General features: G+C 35.6%; 2 protein-coding genes across 5 annotated transcripts in view; one reads left to right on the forward strand and one right to left on the reverse strand.

Moving 5' to 3' along the window:
• Positions 1-7,182, forward strand: part of SYNJ2 (synaptojanin 2) — a 134,190-nt gene extending 127,008 nt beyond the window's left edge. The window contains exons 26-27 of the mRNA XM_051998026.1: positions 95-270; positions 2,080-7,182. Coding sequence (XP_051853986.1) covers positions 95-270; positions 2,080-2,847 — 944 coding nt within the window. The 3' untranslated portion in view covers positions 2,848-7,182. The remainder of the gene's footprint in view (positions 1-94; positions 271-2,079) is intronic.
• A 524-nt stretch (positions 7,183-7,706) lies between these two features.
• SERAC1 (serine active site containing 1) overlaps positions 7,707-16,310 on the reverse strand; it is a 91,898-nt gene continuing 83,294 nt past the window's right edge. For all 4 annotated transcript variants that reach the window (XM_051998010.1, XM_051998011.1, XM_051998008.1 and 1 more), the window contains 2 exons: positions 11,166-11,309; positions 7,707-10,048 (listed from right to left, as the gene is read on the reverse strand). In XM_051998010.1, coding sequence (XP_051853970.1) covers positions 9,912-10,048; positions 11,166-11,309 — 281 coding nt within the window. In that variant the 3' untranslated portion in view covers positions 7,707-9,911. The remainder of the gene's footprint in view (positions 10,049-11,165; positions 11,310-16,310) is intronic.

Consider the following 16,310-nt stretch of genomic DNA (forward strand, 5'->3'; position numbering starts at 1 on the left):
TGGTTGGAAATGGGATTAGTCAAATCTCCTGTTCCTGATACTTATTTAGAGAAAGACCTTCAATTTGTTCAAACATGTTGCTATTCTGTTTCAGGAACACAGGAAGAGGCACTAAATGCAGTTTTCTTAAGGAATCAAGTGTCCACCAAACCAGAGCCCTTATCTACTGGACCCAAATCAGGATCTTCTCAGACAAGTCAGCTCCTCCCTCATCGACCTGCACCCAGAATTCCTGTGATAAAAAAGCCAACACTTCGAAGAACAGGAAAAGTAAGATGCTGACCAAGAAACTTGTTGTTCCTTCCCTTAAGTTGTTTACGGGTGGAGAGTGGGGGAAGGTAAATTTTTGTTGTTAAGAATATATTTTGACATCACAGATCCTTTGAATTTGAGTCTTTCTCCATTATCCAATTCAGAAATCCAAAACATAAACAGGAGAACAGTTTTCACAATATTATAATTTTTATCCTGGGGACTTTGCATGGCCCATTTTCCCTCTAGATGAGGAAAAAAAGCCCCAAAGAAGAAGTTGTGAACAAGTCTTGAGTATTCATCAGTTTCTTTTATTCTTAGCATGCACATACTCTGGTTTTGACATGCAGAAATTGTTTCTTGATTGCAAAATGATTTAAGTGGATAAAAATATTCATTGGTAAGCTGTGTTTGAGTCACTCTGGGCTGTGGCCTGGAGATGTTGGTCAGACAGCTTTTATTGCTGCTTTTCTTGCAGATTGTCTTTTGTTCTCACTCTCGAGCTTCTCCACCTTGCTTGCTGCTTCAGAGAAATGAATTTGTAAGGACAGTAGCAGCACAAAGACTTGCACCCATAGAATCATCTGGATCCCCCGTTTGATCTCAGAATGTGCTAGTTAACCGGACATTTGGTAAACACCGGCCTAGCCATCATTGGAATCCATCCATAACCATCTGCCACCTCTTCACCTTTGTAGATAGTAGAAGTTGTTTGGTTGCTTTAGTCTGACATTGCTTTTCTCGGTTGCTAGTTCTGCTGTGCTTTTGCTCATCTGTGCTTTCATCCTCATTTTTTTTTTCTTATCCTCTTCCTGAGATGTCTTTATGCTCTTCTTTAAAAAAAAAAGTCACATAACAGGCAGCATTATGTCCACATATCCAGGCTGCCACAAGGGAGGTACAATAAAATACTCAGTAAAGTTGTGGGTTTTGAGTTGTTTTTCTTCTAAGAGTCCAAAGGAAATGCCATCATAACTGCGTGAGAGAGAACATAAGCATTCACAGTGGAAAGGATGATTTCTTTAGCACAAATAGCCTATGTAGTGCGTGTTTTAGGTGGTTATTTTGAAGCTTAAGCCAGGAAGTAAAATTGACATGTAAAGTTTATATATCGATGAGCTGTTTTTAAACACATGCATAACTCAATTAGTGGTGACGTCATTGAAACAAAGGAAATCCATTAAGTTGTCCTTCAGTTTGCTCGGTGCCATCCCACTCAACTACAGTATTAAATCTCCAATAGATTCTTTTTGCATTTAATAGTATTTTACTGTTTTACAATTACATGTCAAGATTGTTTTCAGCATTCATTTTTGTAAGATTTGAGTTCTAAATCGTTCCCCCCTCGGTCTTTTCCCTCCCCAAGACAGCAAGCAATTTGAAATAGGTTATAACCTCATGATAAGTATATTTCTAAAAATTTAGATTTTTAATGATGTGCAGAGTAAAGAAAAAGTATTCACCAAAAAAAGAGGGATAATTTCAGAGGCATTTATTTTTATCAAGAAGTCTGTAATCCTAATGTGGCACACTGGAAAAGTTTGCCTCCATGATGTATTCAGCATGACCTTTGAGTTCATTATTTCTATCCCTGCTGTGAGCTGAACCTGCCCCCACTCCTAGGTAGCTGCCATTTTTGTTCCCTTCTGCTTCCCCATTCTTTCTTGGTTGGCTCATCCCCATTCCCAGCATGCCAGTCATTCTCAACATTTTATTGTTAGAATGTTAGTTTGTTCCCATCTCTGTTTTCTTCCTGTGGGTGTTCTGTGACTGAATTTCCAAGCTTTGTTTTACATAGCTGCTCACTAATTTCCCCCTTTTTTTCAGCCTTTATCCCCAGAAGAGCAGTTTGAGCAACAAGTCATCCAGTTTACCATTGGGTCCCCAGAGCCTGCTGTTGAAAGCCCCACTCTAGCGGTGCCCCCCAGGGTTGCTCCTGTCCCCAAACCACGAACATTACAGCCTGGGAGAGCTGCTGAGAGAAGACTGAGCAGTGAAGTACAAGTTTCAGCTGAAGGGGAGGCCGCCAGGCCACCACCACCTTCGGAAACCGCTTCCCTTGTTCCCAAGGTCCCCCCCAGGAGGAAGAAGTCCGCCCCAGCTGCTTTTCATCTCCAGGTCCTGCAGGGCAACAATTTGCTCTTCCAGGACGTGACTTGCTGTGGCACTAACAACAATAACAACCACTACCATCCCTCCCGGGATGGCGACCGACTCGAGTCGGGCCCCCTTGCTTCCCAAGCAGACCTTCTTAGTACTTCACCAGCGCCCAGCATCCATGCTGACAATACAAAGGCAGTGAAGACCGAGGCATCCTCCCTTCTTGGTGAGCATCAGGATCCCTTCCTGAGCCTCCTCCATCATCCCAAGATACTGAACACTGGCTGGTTTACTAAGAACACGGAGCCTTTGGGCCCAGTGACCTCAAATATGGAAAAGGAATCCTCCAACCCAGCACAAATGAGTGCTCCAGCATCTAGGGTGGGACCTTTACCAGCCCGTGGGCACAAAGACTTTGGAAACTGGGTTATATTCAGTGATGAGGAAGACAAGAGGACAGCATTACAGCTGTTTGATCCACTGGCAAAAACATGACAAAAAGATCTTTACAGACACTGCCTTGTAAAGTTGTGTGTCCATTTCCCTCTCAACATATCATTCATTGTAAATCTTATCATCAATAAGAAATTCCCTCTATGTAAAATGGGGCCTTTTTCCTCTTCTGTTTTAACAGGACATTGGAGAAAATAGAAGTATCCTTTTGTTTGGTCTTGTACAAAATAGTTTTATCTTTCATCAGTAGGAACAATATCATTCCTCCACCTTAGCTTCTGAGAAAATGCTTTGTTGCAGGTTTGAGCATGTCGGCTTCTTTTTCTCTTCATGAACCTGCCTCTTTTCTCACCTTTGACCTATCTTCCCCCCCAAAAAGAAAAAAGTTTCATTGTGTGTTTTTTTAATGGAAAACTGCAAATCTAATGGGTATTTTGCCCCAGGATATGATTTCTTTTCTTGAATTTGGACTGCGTGTTACAAGTCACAAGATAAGTATGTTTTCTGTATAATCTAGTGACATATTGTTACCATAGATTGCTCACCAGTACCTTTCAACTGGCCTTGCTTTAACTGTCAGCCTTCAGTCAGCTAATTGGCTGAAAAGCCCTGAGACCAAAGTGATTGAAACCGTATGGAAGAGGTAAGCAAAAGTGAACCGAATGCCCAGTGCTTTCCCTTGGGTCCCGTGTTAAAAGATTCTTGTCCATGTGCATAAGAGCATGGATTTATATTGAGACTATGTCTGGTGTTTAAACATTAACTTAAACTGACTACATGATGCACATCCCTTAAACTGTTACAGATCCTTGGCCTGTGAAGTTTTTAAATTGTGTCTTATACTATGTAACTAGTAGGCCACATAAAACCTCACTAACCTTTTCCTCATATATTCCACATAAGGATAAGCACAAGATGAGTAGTTTTTGTTTAGTGAATACATACAACCAAGAGTCCACGTTATTCTGTCTTTTCTATCCACAGTTTTCCAGAGAGGCAGAACCACATGTCCCACCATTAAATAATCCCTAAGACATAATGTATTTGTTCTTTTAGGTGGGCTTTTGTGTGTGAGGGTGTTCTAGCTTTTTTTCCCTCCAGCTCTAAAATCATATTGATTTCTGGCTCTCTCCAATGTGTAGTAGGGGAGGGTTTCCGTTTTTAAAATTGTTACATCTGAGTGGTTCTGCTTATTGATTAGAGCTGATCAGATTTTCCTCATGTAGAATCTATTGATCACCTAAGGAAAATAACAGGAGAATTGTTAATCATATATGTGTACAGAGATAAATGAATACCACTTGTTTACTCAGGCTCAGCCTAGATGACCAATGTTTCTTCACAGACAAGGTTAAACCCTACTTTAGAAATGGCATAGGAATAAGACACAGGATGGAATAGACAGCAGTTGCTAGCAATCTTGTTCTCTAACACTATTGAGTTTTCCAAAATTCTTAATGTTAATTCATTTTAATTTTTGAAGATAAATATGGTGTTAAACTACTTTTAGGAGTTATGAGGAATAGCTTTAAACGCAACATCATCAGTGTGTTCTCATAAATTTGAGTATTTTGATTTAAAGACAGGTTCCAAAACTGGTAGGGTAGGGTGTTAATACAAGAAAATAAAACAATACTACAGTAGTAGCCTATTTAAATTTTAGCAGAAAATTTTGGCCTTTGAGATGCCTTGAATATTTATAATCATTCTTCTATATCATCTATAGAACCAGGGTTCAAAGGATGGACAAGAACGTCCCTTTTATCCATATCTTTAAGGAGTTCCCCTTTTCTGTGGCCCCTTTTTAAAATACTTGGTTGTGGTAAGGTTGACTGATTAGGACTAGGCTAATCATAATTATGTTATTTTACTTCTTACCACCGCTGGACTCTTAATTTTGAGATAGCTCTCTTGCAGCCTTCCCTGAAAAAGACATATCTTGTATCTTGAGTCAGTTTTTATAATTTTTTTTTTTCTGAGGCAATTTAAGTGACTTGCCCCAGAGTCACACCGCTAAGAAGTGTTAAGTGTCTGAGCCGAGATTTGAACTCAGATCCTCCTGACTTCAGGACTGGAGCTGTATTCATTGCACCACTTAGCTGACCCTTGAATCCGTTTTTAGATGAAATGATATGTTAGGAACCCCCAGCTTATTAAATGATAACCGTATGGAAGTTGAAAAAGCAATCTTAGTGCACTTCCTCACGACTCTTACAAGCTTCTGATGTGAAGCAGACAAACTACCTGTGAAGTATCCCCATTTGGTACCAATGAGATTGAAGCTAAGAGGCTTAATCAACTCAGGACAAGCAAAAGCCTGAAGCATAATCCACATTTTCTGAGTCTTGGCTCAATGTTCTTTCCAAGAAGTGAACCACCCTTCAGTTCAGCAAACTGCTAAGGAAAAACTGGGAAGGAAAAATGAATTAAGTTTGGAAGAAGCTGAATATATATGGTTGGTTACTTTTTTTGTTGTTACCTGGAAATGAAGGAAAAAATTATTATTTTTTTTTTGCTAGAATAGCAGATGGTACTGACAGGTGAAAAGAAAATAGAAATTGTATACATGTTAGCAGGGAGTAGACAGATTATACAGAAAGAAGTTATCCATCCTACAGTTTAATTTTTTTAATTGGTAATTTCAATTTATAAAATGATGGCTAGTTTCTCTGCACTGGAAAAAGTTGAATGATAATCTAGGTTCTTGGTCTTTGGTATGACATTGACCCCTTTTGGCAGTTAGAATGAGGAATCCTAAGAACAATGTTACATAGGATTGCAAAGGGAAACAATTACAGTGAAATAAATATTTTTTTCCTACCAGATTTATGGACCCAGTTTAAAACCCCTAGTTCTAGGCTGCACTGTGAGAAATAAATAAATTTATTTCTGCAACTTTGCTTTTTAGTTTTTCCACTAAAATAGTCCTTTGAAACCTAAATACTGTTAGTCTGCTACTTGTAATACAGATGGGTTGTAAAAGCTACAGATTGCTACCAAGTTACTTAAAAACCTTGGAAAACTTAGGTTTGCCTCCATACATATTCTCTAATGCCTAGTGGGTTATGGTGCTGTCTTCTGAAATACAGGAGATGATTGATTTAGAACCCACGTAGTCCAACCTCCCTCTCATTTTATATGTGAGGAATTGGAAGCCCAGAGCTTTGATTCAAACCCAAGTCCACAAAATCAAAATTTAATGTCCTCTCCAAAGTACAACAATATACTATTTTTCTTTGTTCTGCTAAGATTCACATAAATGTGGTTGAAATAAGGACCATTTATCCCTCTAAAGGTCTTAGAATAGTTGATGCTGCTAAAATGTTAATAAAAGCATTGCCAGGTGTGCACATTCATCCAATCCAAGGTAATTTATTAAAATATTTCTTCCACAATAATGCATTAAGTGTTGTGTTGAGAAAGGAATTAAGAATGATCTACTGGGTAAATTGTAACTACTTAGCAGATGAAAACCCTGTGATGTTTTATTTGAAGTGGATTTTTTTTTTTGTACTCAAGTTGTAAATATTGTCTATTAAATGTTTCTTTAAAAAAAAAACAAAATAATTGAATAGCTCATACTTTAAGATAGAAAAAGAACCTTTAGAAATCTTAAGTTGTCAGCTTTGGGTGTTCTAGTCCAACCTCGACCTAACAACCAAGTAGCACAGCCATTTGTTAAAACATGTGGCAAATAGTTTAATATAAAAGGGGAAAAGATGACTTATTCAGAAAAAGCTGAAAAGGAAGCCTTTTTCTACTGCCTTGACAAACAGACATTATAGCAGCAAAACTTAAGTTAGCAGTTACTGGTTAAATAAAATGAAAATAGAAATCCTTTCCAAATAAAATTGTTGGGCAAGACACAACAATTACATTGTTGTACATTACAGTCTCTAGAGAGAAGGGAATGAATGGAAAGGCTCAACATAAGATTCTTTCTTGTCCTGTGTCTTTTTGTATAGTAGTTAATGCTGTGATTCCAAACTAAATACGTGATGTGCCCTTTGTAATATGAACATCCTCCTAGTATCTTCATAGATGGTGATTCATGTGTTTCTTGAACAATACACAAGTTCTTGAACTAGAACAACAAATACTTCTGCAAGATGTTATTCCAGTCATGTCCAATTCTTCAGAATCCCATGGGTCACAGAATGCCACTTCTGTCCATGGGATTTTCTTGGCAAAGCTACTGGAGTGGATTCTTCCTTCTCTAGTGGATTAAGGCAAAAGTCATGTCATTTGTCCAGGGATCACACAACTAAGTGTCTGAGGCCAGATTTGAACCAGTGTTTTATTCACTGAGCCACCTAGTTGCAACTTTAATCAACAGATTAAGAATTAAATAAACAGAGACAAGGAATATCTCCACCATGTTTGTTTGCATTTCACTTTGATTTATGACAAAAGAACTTTTATATTTGGAGCCAATAAAATTATTCAAATCCATTGACCATATTTAAAAGGATAGCATTCTTTGCTATGTTTCCATTTAAATCTTATCAAATCACCTGCTTTTTGAAGCAGTCCAAAGTATCTGAGGTGAAGTTGTGATTATTATAAATTTTTATAGTGATTAAATAACCATAAATTTATGGTTAATAAATAGTATTCCCTTCCCCCCTCCTATTCAGAATCACCAATTACTTTGTGTTATGGAAATATTATAATGTTTATAGATTCATCATTTAAATTTTTATAAAAGTGACTCATTCTCATATGGGCAATCCTTGAGTGGAAGCTTCTGCTTAGTTTTTAATGCTTTTAGACTTACTTTGATAATTTTTGTCCTATTATACTATCTGATTTTTTAAAAAACAATTTTCTAGTACTTTTTAAGCACTTCATTTTAACAGACATTTGCTTTGTTTTGAGATCCAACACAAGGGCTCAATCAATTATGTAGGTATTTTTAAATTTTTATTAAACACCTCCCACAGGCACAAAATCATTACACAAAATGACAATAAAAGTATACAATGGTATACTAACAGTACAGAAAAATGGAAAGTCAGGGTTTGTGCCTCAAATTCCAGTAATTACAAAAGAACTTCAGAGGCACTGTGAGGTATGAACACAGCACAAATGGGAAGACATTGTAAACATCATTGTATTATTGTGCTCTCTTTCCAGTTGTGAAATACTGGCACCTGGTATTTTGTCTTATCACCATGTAGCAGAAAAACACCTATCTTCAACATTCCTTTTGGATGTTACTATAAGGTTGCACTTCTGCTCAGTGTCAAAGACAGAAGGGGACTGATACCAGAGAATAGAGAATTCAAACTCTGCCTCTGCCAAAGACAAATGTGCAGTAAAGTGGTACTTAGTGGTTTTTAAGGGAAGAGAGATGGGTCAACATCTATAACAACAAATAGCAACTAAGCAGAACTTATAGTACCTGGCAATTAGCCAGCATGTCTCTAAACATAATCATGATTATGGATAACCCTCAGAATCATTTAAACAACCACAAAATGTGGTAGGAACTTTGGGTGATTAAGAAGTTGCATCGAAAACAAGCCATTAGTGAAATTAACTTATTAATAAAATGGCTATTTTCTGGATTCTAACCTATATTATTTTTATTACTCTGCATCATTTATGCATCTTCAAAAAGTCAATGGTAGCTACTACATACTCATTTCATCAACAGGTAAAACTCCTGACCTCACAGAGCTATTGTGATTCTCAAAATGAAATAGTGCATTTAAAATACACTGCAGATTTTAAAGTGCTTTATAGAATTCAATGCAATTATTAGTATTTTTATCAACATTTAGTGTACCTTACATACTACCCTATAAGGTAATTTGCCTGTACATTTCTCTTAAGTTTAAAACAAAGTTGGATATCTTTCCCAAATCCTATTCTTGATAAGAGGAATAGCTACTGCAATAAGATTTCTAGAAACAGTTGCATATCATTCTTTTGAATTACTTCAAAGTACTTTTAAAAACCATGTGTTTTTAGTTGTGGATTATTAGTAAACAAGATAAAAAGGAAATATTCCATACAAAAACATCCCACTGACACAAGAGGTATGGGCCTGAAAAACCTACAGGTTTACTTTTGTGAGCTCTAGTCTAGTTCTTTCCCAAACAACTGGGTAACTAAATATGTTGAACTTCCAAACATCTGTCACATCTATATGATGCAACAACGTTCCCCTTAATCCACCTTCAGATAGCCCAATTTCTACTTTAATAAATAGTAGGATCAACAATTATTTGTTTTCTTACATATATATTTTTTCATCTTCCACACTCTTAAAAAAATTTTCCTATTATGTGAAAGGAAAGATCTGCCAAATCTAAACTAGGTATCATACAATATCACTGAGTTGTTCTAAATGTTGCTCAAGTATGAGTTTGATTGTTTTTAATACAGGTTTATTTGATACATAAATCCTATATTAATCAACGACCTTCCTCATCTTGAGAATAAGTTAAAAGCAGAATAGTACATTATTTAAAAGGTTAGTCTAAGCTGATGCACAAGAAAATTATTTATCCTTAGCAAAAGAAACATACAATAAAATTTGTATTTGTGATAAGTCAGTCATTCAGACATGAAAAAGCCAGCTTTGAAATGCAGACAGCCTAAATTAAGTTTATTATTATTTTTTTAAAGTCTGCTGCATTTGTGAGACCCAAATCTAAATCTAATCTATTTGGTCCTTAGTGATAGCTGGTTCCCATTTCAAGTATTCACCAAGTGGCAGATTTTTCTGGTTAAGAAGATAGTTAATCCCTTGCAGTTGCACTAATGTATTTTCTGGGAATCAGAGGGTCTGTCGCAGCAAAAAATGAGGAACACTTCACAGCTCTCTTTCAGCTGCCATCATCTTAAAAAGTGTGGACTATAAACTCATGCACAGAAAATGTCTTTAATGGAAGAGAATCTAGTACTCAATTTTTATTGCTGCCTCTATGCTTATGCTTTACCTTTCATATATTTCCAAGTAGCATCCTGCTTGTCTTCAGTATAGTCCAGACTGACCTGGTGCCTTATCTACTGGGGTCTTCTTAGTTCGACAGATCTCAAAAAATGCCCAGCATCATGTCCACATAACAGAAAAGAACAAGAAGAATTAAGACCTATTAATTTCCAAGGTCTTTGGCTAATGTTTCACGAATGAACTGTAAGGTACGTTGGTACAAGAAGGTGTCCTTCTTCTTTGGCTTGCAAATATTCAAATGATTAACTGCTACTGGAATCAGATCTCCAATGCCCAAATCTGAAGAAAAGCAGGACAATACTTTAGACTTTAAAGGAAAATACTTTAAGAGGCTAATTTAAGAATTACCATATTAGAAGAGTCACAGCCTTCCAAATGTCAGATCTGGATTGGTACCTGGAACTCAATAGTAAATGAAAGAGCTGCCCTTGGCCTTGGTCCTGTCCCAGACCCAGGTGTAGGATCTTGGATTGTGAATTCTGAGACGACTTCTCATCCTAGTGTATAATCTTTCCTTTTATTGGAATGGTCTGAATAGTATACTGTCTCCAGTGTCCAATACCTCTCTAACGACCTTATGTCAACACGGGCTAGATAAATTTCTCACTGTAATTCCTTTCTAAGATTTCTCCATTAGAATTTGGTTTGGAAGATTTGGGGGAGCAGGAGAGGAAAAAGATGGGTGGAGCTTGCTGTATATCTTTGTGCTATGTCAGCCTGATTCTAAAAAGTGATTTTTCTTAATATTCTTCATATGCAATTCTGACAACTTAGTAATTAGTGATATCTCAAAGCTACTATCCTTGTGGTTTTCATCTGACTGTATTTATATCTTAATTTAACTAGGGTTTCTCAAACTTTTTCACTTGACTCATTTCCTTATTTTCCCTTCTACCACATATACACACAAAATTTTTTGAATGTTTCTTAGGTTAGTAAAGAAAGTTTGCTCATGGCTGTTTCAAGTCCACCTTTGGTGAGATGGGAAAATACAAAAAGCATTAAATAGAGGGAAAGAGAACTGCTACCTTTACATGATGGAGAAAGAATACAAATGACAAAGAAATAAGAAATAAATATAGGAACAGCAGAAAAAGGTGAGGCTGATATCAACCATTTTAGTTTCTATATTTCAAGTTCAAAAAAAAAAATGGCTTTCACTTGTATAGTTATTTGGATCTTCCCACATCCCTTTATAAAAGATAGACGCCAAATGCAGATTTAATAACTAGCCCCATTTTCTCTATGAAGCCTTTCCTAATCTCTAGCATCTATTTTTATAAAGAGGCATGTTGTCTCCCCCAGTAGAATAGGCTCTCTTCAAAGGCTGGAATTTTGTATCCCCAGCACATAAACAGTACCTCAAGAAGCCTGTTAGTTGTAAAACAGCACCTACCTGCTGATTCTACTGGCACCACATGTAACTTAATCATGCTTCCTATGGAGGTTGGTAGTGTTTCTACAAAATTCAACACCTGGAAATTCTTGTCCTTAGCAAATGTGAGGAAGTCATCATGAAGTTCTTTAAGAGCAGGACTATCTGTGGAAACATTCAAGATAAATATAGGACATTATGCTTATTTATTTTCACACCAAAAAAAAAATCACCTTTAAAATTTAACTAGCAGTATATATTTAATATATGCTTAGAAAATTAATAGCCAATTATCTAAAGCAATACAAGACATGGAAAACAGTACTGTACACAGTCCTTAGTACACAGTACCAATACTTTTTAAAAGGTATTACCCTAAACAGAAGAAAAAAAATTAAGGGAAAACTAAAGCAAATAAGATGTTATTCTAAAAAGTTTTTCCTCTGTAATAGTTTGAAGTTTATTATTTTAAACAAAAAAATCTTATATATATATATATATACACACATGCACACACACACATATGTGTGTGTGTGTGTGTGTGTGTGTGTGTGTGTGTGTGTGTGTGTGTGTGTGTGTTTAAAACAAGACCTAGCAGGAAGAGAAACAAAATGATGACAGACAATATAAAATACTTGGGAATTTATCTGCCAAGACAAACCCAAGAACTACATGAATACATCAGAAGATTGAGATTTTCACAAATAAAGACAGATTTAAACAACTGGAGAAATAGTAACTGCTCATGGTTAATATTTAATTAATAATTAAATTAATAATAATAAAAATGACAACTCTACCTAAACTTCAATGCCATGCCAATCAAACTACCAAAGACTTACTTTATAGGTCAAAAATATCAAGGGATTTGAACAATGAGATGATTCAGACCAATTCCAATAGACTTGTAATGAACAGAGCCAATCTACATTCAGAAAGAGGATTAAGGGGACTAAATGTGGATCACAACATAATATGTTTACTTTTTTTTTTTGTTCTTGTTTGCTTGATTTTTTTCCCTTCTTCCTCCCCCCGCTTTTTGATCTGATTTTTCTTGTACAGCATGATAAATGTGGAAATATGTTTAGAAGAAATGCACATATTTAACCTGTATTGGATTACTTGCCATGTAAGGGAGGAAGTGGAGAGAGGGAGAAAAATTCTGTGTCCAAGTTTTTCAAGGGTGAATGTTGAAAGCTATCTTTGCATATATTTTGAGAAATAAAAAGTTATTACTACATTTTTTTAAAATTAAAAAAAGAATTATCAAATGACTCAATGAAAAAAATGTGAAGGAAGGCAATCTCAAATTATATTACAAAGCAGCAATCATCAAAACAATCTGATACAGGTTAAGAAATAGTGGTGGATCAATAAAATGGATCAGATATGCAACATATAGGAGGAGTAAATGACCACAGTAATGTAGCACTTGACAAATCCCAAAATCTAAGCTTTTGAGACAAGAACTCATTGTCCGAAAAAAATTGCTGGGAAAATTAGAAAACAGTTTTGAAAAAACTAGGTGTGGGCCAACATCTCACACAGTTTACTAAAACAAGGTCAAAATGGGTACATGATTTAAGTATAAAAGGTGGTATTATAAACAAATTAGAAGCTCATGGCAAAGTTTAGCTGTAAGATCTATATTTAAGGGAAGTATTTATGACCAAACAAGTGATAGAAGATTAGAAGGCAGTATAATGAATAATTTTGATTACATGAAATTAAAAATTTTTTACATAAAACCAACACAATAAACATTAAAAGAAAAGCAGGAAAATGAGAAAGAATTTTTACATTATTCCTTTGACAAAGGCTTCATTTTTTTAAATACATAGGGTACTGAGTTAAGTTTATAAAAACAAGAGTTATTCCCTCACTGATAAAGAGCCAAAAGATATGAACAGGTAGTTTTCAGAAGAAGGAATCAAAGCTCTCAATAGTTATATGATAAAATGATCTAAATTACTATTTACTGGAGAAATGCAAATTAAGATAATTCTGCAGTAAACCTCATACCTATATGATTGACTATCATGACTGAAAAGGAAAATGACAAGGGCTGGAGGAGATGTAGAAAAATAGGATACCAATGCCCTGTTCTGAACTGGTCCAACCACTCTGGAGAATAATTTGGAATTATAAGTCCAAATAGCTATAAAACAGTCAACATCCTTAGATCCAGAAATGCACTTCTAGGTTTTTATCTCAAAGATATCAAAGGAAAAGGACCCATAAATACAAATACTTATTTATAGCAGCTCCTTTTGTGGTGACAAAGAATTAGATAGAGAAAGAATGTGTCAATTGGAGAATGGCTGAACAAGTTGTGATATATGATTATAATGGAATACTCCTGTTCTGGAAAAAATAACTAGCAGTACTATCTTGGGAAGAGAAGGAAGAAGATATTGGAATTCAAAATGTTACAAAAATTAATATTGACAACTATCGTTAATGTAATTTGAAAAAGATAACATACTATTACATGGGGGAAAAAAAGAAATGGTCTGCAGTAGACTTGTTTTTAGAAAATCCTGGGAAAACCTATATGAACTGATACAGAGTGAAGTGAGTATAACAAGGAGGCCATTGCATATCAACACAATAATGATAATCCACTGTGAAAGACTTAGCTACTTTAATGAATACAATGATCCAAGATGGTTCCAAAGAATTCATGATGAAAAATGCTATCTACCTCTAGAAGGAAGTGATGAAACCCAAGTGCAAATTAAAGCATAATTTGGCAACATGGCTAATATGGAAATTTTTTTTGTTTTTGTTTTTTTTAATAATAGCTTTTTATTTACAAATTATATGTATGGGTAATTTTACAGCATTGACAATTGCCAAACCTTTTATTCCAATTTTTCCCCTCCTTCCCCTCACCCCCTCCCCTAGATGGCAGGATGACCAGTAGATGTTAAATACATTAAAGTATAAATTAGATACACAGTAAGTATACATGACCAAGCTGTTATTTTGCTGTACAAAAAGAATTGGACTCTGAAATACTGTACAATTAGCCTGTGAAGGAAAACCAAAATGCAGACAGGCAAAAATAGAAGGATTGGGAATTCAATGTAATGGTTCTTAGTCATCTCCCAGAGTTCTTTCGCTGGGCATAGCTGGTGCAGTTCATTACTGCTCCCCTGGAACTGATTTGGTTCATCCCATTGCTGAAGATCCCATCAGAATTGATCATCGTATAGTATTGTTGTTGAGGTATATAATGATCTACTGATCCTGCTTGTTTCACCAGCATCAGTTCGTGTAAGTCTCTTCAGGCCTTTCTGAAATCATCCTGTTGGTCATTTCTTACCGAACAATAATATTCAAATACCACAATTTATTCAGCCATTCTCCAATTGATGGGCATCTACTCAGTTTCAATATGGAAATGTTTTGCATGATTTCACATGTATAATTTATAATTGGTTGCCTTCTCAAAGGGTAGTAGAAGACTAAAGGAAGGAAGGGAATAAGGAACTCAAATTTTAAAAAATATACATTAAAAATAAACAATGAATTTTTTAAAAAGCAGAAAAATTAAAAAGTCAAAGCCTTCAAACTATACTCAATAACTTATAAATAAAAAAAATTATGTATCCATCAAATTATTCAAATCACTAGTGATAGCTATCTCAGCTCACAACCCCATTTGACTCCTTATGATGTCCCTGGAACTACCACAATATCTTCTCCATTTTTTCTGTGACACAAAAGGACTATGGAAGCCCAGGCTGTATCTCCACTGCAATAACTTGTATCACACTTGATGAGGATCTAATTTCTATGCTTTTCTGTATTCTCACCCTCCTCAGCTCACCTATCTTCAGGATTCTCTCTTATTTGGGTCACAGCTCAAACAATACTTTCTGAAGATATTCTTCCTAGGCCCCTCAACTGCTAATGCTTCCCTTCTAGAGTTATTCTGTATTGATTGTACATTTGTTATATTTAGCTATGTAAGTACATGCTATTTCCATCTTTAAATTGTAAATTTTCTTTTGTTTCTGTATTCCCAGAATTTAGCATATTTCCTGGCATACAGTAAATATTTAATAAATGCTTATTTATTCACAGATATATTTAACATCATCTAGTTACTTTTCATGTAATGTTTCAACATAAATGTTACATCTAATCAAAATTAAAACTAAATTACTGGGTGTTTCCTAAAACAAACAAAAAAAAAATTTTAAGCCATTGTGAAAAAAATTTCAACTATTCCAAAGAAGCTCATCCTTTTGAGAAGAAAAATTGACTTTACTATTCTTTTTCTAACTTCAAGAACTTAAACACCTTTTTCATCAAAAAATAAAGAAAAGAAAAAACAGATGCCAACTGAATAAGGAATGGCTAAGCAACAAAAGTTGTGTGATACCATGATAGTAACAGAATATTGAGTAGTAAATGAAATTATGAATATGGTGAAGCAAGAGAATACTTATGTGAAGTGACTTAAAGAAAAGCTGAGCGTACCAATACACAATGATAACAATGTATATGGGAAAAACCAACAAAACAAGTGAAATTGACTGTAAAATTATAGTGACCAAGCTTGACCTCCAAAGGAGATACTGGAAACATCCATAGTGAAGTCAAGATGATGGAGAAATACAAAGTACAACCAAGCCGACTCCTTAATAACAGATCTAGAAAATGCACCAGAGTCCTAGTCAGGAAATCCAAGAATTAAAAAAATCAATCATATTTTTTTTCTGGCCCAGGTTGACAGAGACAAAAATAGAGGTCTGTTAAAAAGGGGGACGGGGTCTAACTGGGAACAGCTTACAGAGAACAACTGTCACTGTCAGTTGCAGATCCTGTCCCTATCCCAGGTCCAGGGTGAACTAAGGAAGAGACCTGTAACTAGGGGTGGTGCTAGAGTAAAGGACAGTCATGGGCTCTATTCTTTATACTGAGCAAGGGACGAGATCAGAAGCAAGCAACAGCTAATGTGTTTCTAATCCCAGGAAGGGAGTGGGGGTCTCGGTTCCAGCTTCTAGTTCACTCTGAGGCCTGCAGCACAATAAGCAGGACAAGAGGTCCAGATCAATGGGGAGACTCATTTTGTCAGTGAATCAGCAGAGCTTTCATAATCTATAGTTCGTGAGTCTAATATTTTTACTCTAAATGGAGAATGTTTCCAGATCA

This window comes from Antechinus flavipes, chromosome 4 (assembly GCF_016432865.1).
Source record: "Antechinus flavipes isolate AdamAnt ecotype Samford, QLD, Australia chromosome 4, AdamAnt_v2, whole genome shotgun sequence".
Taxonomy (NCBI): Eukaryota; Metazoa; Chordata; class Mammalia; order Dasyuromorphia; family Dasyuridae; genus Antechinus; species Antechinus flavipes.